The sequence below is a fragment of the Haliaeetus leucocephalus genome, unplaced genomic scaffold, assembly GCF_000737465.1.
Source record: "Haliaeetus leucocephalus isolate CR32 unplaced genomic scaffold, Haliaeetus_leucocephalus-4.0 Scaffold157, whole genome shotgun sequence".
Classification (NCBI taxonomy): Eukaryota; Metazoa; Chordata; class Aves; order Accipitriformes; family Accipitridae; genus Haliaeetus; species Haliaeetus leucocephalus.
This window is the reverse complement of record NW_010972593.1, coordinates 1,418,569-1,420,467: the sequence shown is the minus strand read 5'-3', so window position 1 is coordinate 1,420,467 and position 1,899 is coordinate 1,418,569. Positions and strand designations below refer to the sequence as shown.

The 1,899-nt window shown below is 65.6% G+C and overlaps 1 protein-coding gene across 1 annotated transcript in view; it reads left to right on the top strand.

Moving 5' to 3' along the window:
- Positions 1-1,899, top strand: part of FSD1 (fibronectin type III and SPRY domain containing 1) — an 11,612-nt gene that overhangs the window by 9,010 nt on the left and 703 nt on the right. The window contains 5 exon segments of the mRNA XM_010562319.1: positions 267-523; positions 700-798; positions 943-1,102; positions 1,199-1,278; positions 1,457-1,708. Coding sequence (XP_010560621.1) covers positions 267-523; positions 700-798; positions 943-1,102; positions 1,199-1,278; positions 1,457-1,708 — 848 coding nt within the window.

Below are 1,899 nucleotides of genomic sequence, written 5' to 3'. Positions count from 1 at the left end.
AGGATGGGGGTCCAGGGTTTAAGGGGTCTGCTAGGTGCCAGGGGATGGGGTGAGGAGCTGAGGGGGGTGCCAGGCCTGGGGCACCCTGTGGTACCCCCTCCAGCAGGGTGAGAATGTGCCAGGGATGGAGGGATGAGGGGGTTTGGATGCTGTGCCTAGGGGTGCAGCGGGTACCATGCCTGGGGTCTCTGAGGTACTGAGCCCATGGGACCTATGGGTGCCCCGGGGGTCCCTGGGGGTGCTGGGGACACCCTGGCTGGCAGCAGGGCTGCAGTGGGGGGGGGGACACTGGCACGGCTGCTCCTGCGGGCAGTGCCCAGCACCCCCGAGATCGACCTGGCGGAGTCGCTGGTGGCCGATAACTGTGTGACGCTGGCCTGGAGGATGCCCGATGAGGACAGTAAGATTGACCACTACGTGCTGGAGTACCGCAGGACCAACTTCGACGGGCCACCCCGCGCCAAGGAGGACCAGCCCTGGATGGTGGTCGAGGGCATCAAGGGCACCGAGTACACCCTCACCGGTGAGGGCACAGGGGCAAAACCAACCCCAAATATGCCAGGCTGGGAGCGGGCACTGCGGGTGGCAGGGGTCTGGGGCTGTTCCTGGGGGCTGGGTGGCAGTGCCAGGCTTTGTAGGGCACATGGGGGTCACAGTGCCCCCCCCATGCCTTGCTTTGTGACCCTGCTGTGCCTGCAGGACTGAAGTTTGACATGAAGTACATGAATTTTCGGGTACGGGCATGTAACAAGGCTGTGGCGGGCGAGTTCTCCGAGCCGGTCACTTTGGAAACGAGAGGTGGGTACCAGGGGGGTGGCAGGGCGCCCGTCACCCCCCCGTGCCACCCCATGCTGCCCCTTCCCAAGCATGCCAGGGTTCTGCGACCCCCTTGGTGCCAGGCGAGGTGGCAGGGGGACACGTGCTGATGGTGGCTGTCTCCAGCGTTCATGTTTCGGCTGGACGCCAGCACGTGCCACCAGAACCTGCGGGTGGAGGAACTCAGTGTGGAGTGGGACGCCACGGGCGGCAAGGTGCAGGACGTCAAGGCGCGCGAGAAGGACGGCAAGGGCAGGACGGCTTCGCCCGCCAACTCGCCTGCCAGGTAACATCAGCCCCCCCTCCTTGTCACCCCAGCGTTGCCCCCCTTTCCCCGGGTAATGGCAACCCACCCCTCCTTGCTGGCGTCCGTCTGTCCTAGGGTGGTGCAGTCGCCCAAGAGGATGCCCTCGGGGCGTGGGGGCAGAGATCGCTTCACCGCTGAGTCCTACACGGTTCTGGGTGAGAGCTGGGGGCACCTAGCGGGTGGTGGTGGGAACCCTGCAGGGGTGTGGGAGAGGATGGGGGCACAGAGGATGATGTAGGTGGGCATGGGGCACCCAGAGGGACCTGGCAGGGCTGGGGATGGGACGGGGCACCCCACAGTTGCACCAGGCAGAGCCGTGCCCCGTGCCCACAGGTGACACGCTGATCGATGGCGATGACCACTACTGGGAGGTGCGGTACGACCGGGACAGCAAAGCTTTCGGCGTGGGGGTGGCATATCGCAGCCTGGGCAAATTCGACCAGCTGGGCAAGACCTCGGCCTCCTGGTGCCTCCACCTCAACAACTGGCTGCAGGTCAGCTTCAGCGCCAAGCATGCCAACAAGGCCAAGGTGCTGGATGTGCCCGTGCCCGACTGCATCGGTGTCTACTGCAACTTCCACGAAGGTGGGTGCAGGATGCGGTGGGGATGGGGCAGTGTTGGGGGTGGGCGCAGGGACTGCCACCACCATGGGCCCCACCACGGGCACCACCACGGGCACCAACATGTCCACCATGGGCATTGCCACCGTTATGGGGCACCAGCATGTCCACCGTGGGCATCAACGTGTCCACCATGGGCACCACCACGGGCACCA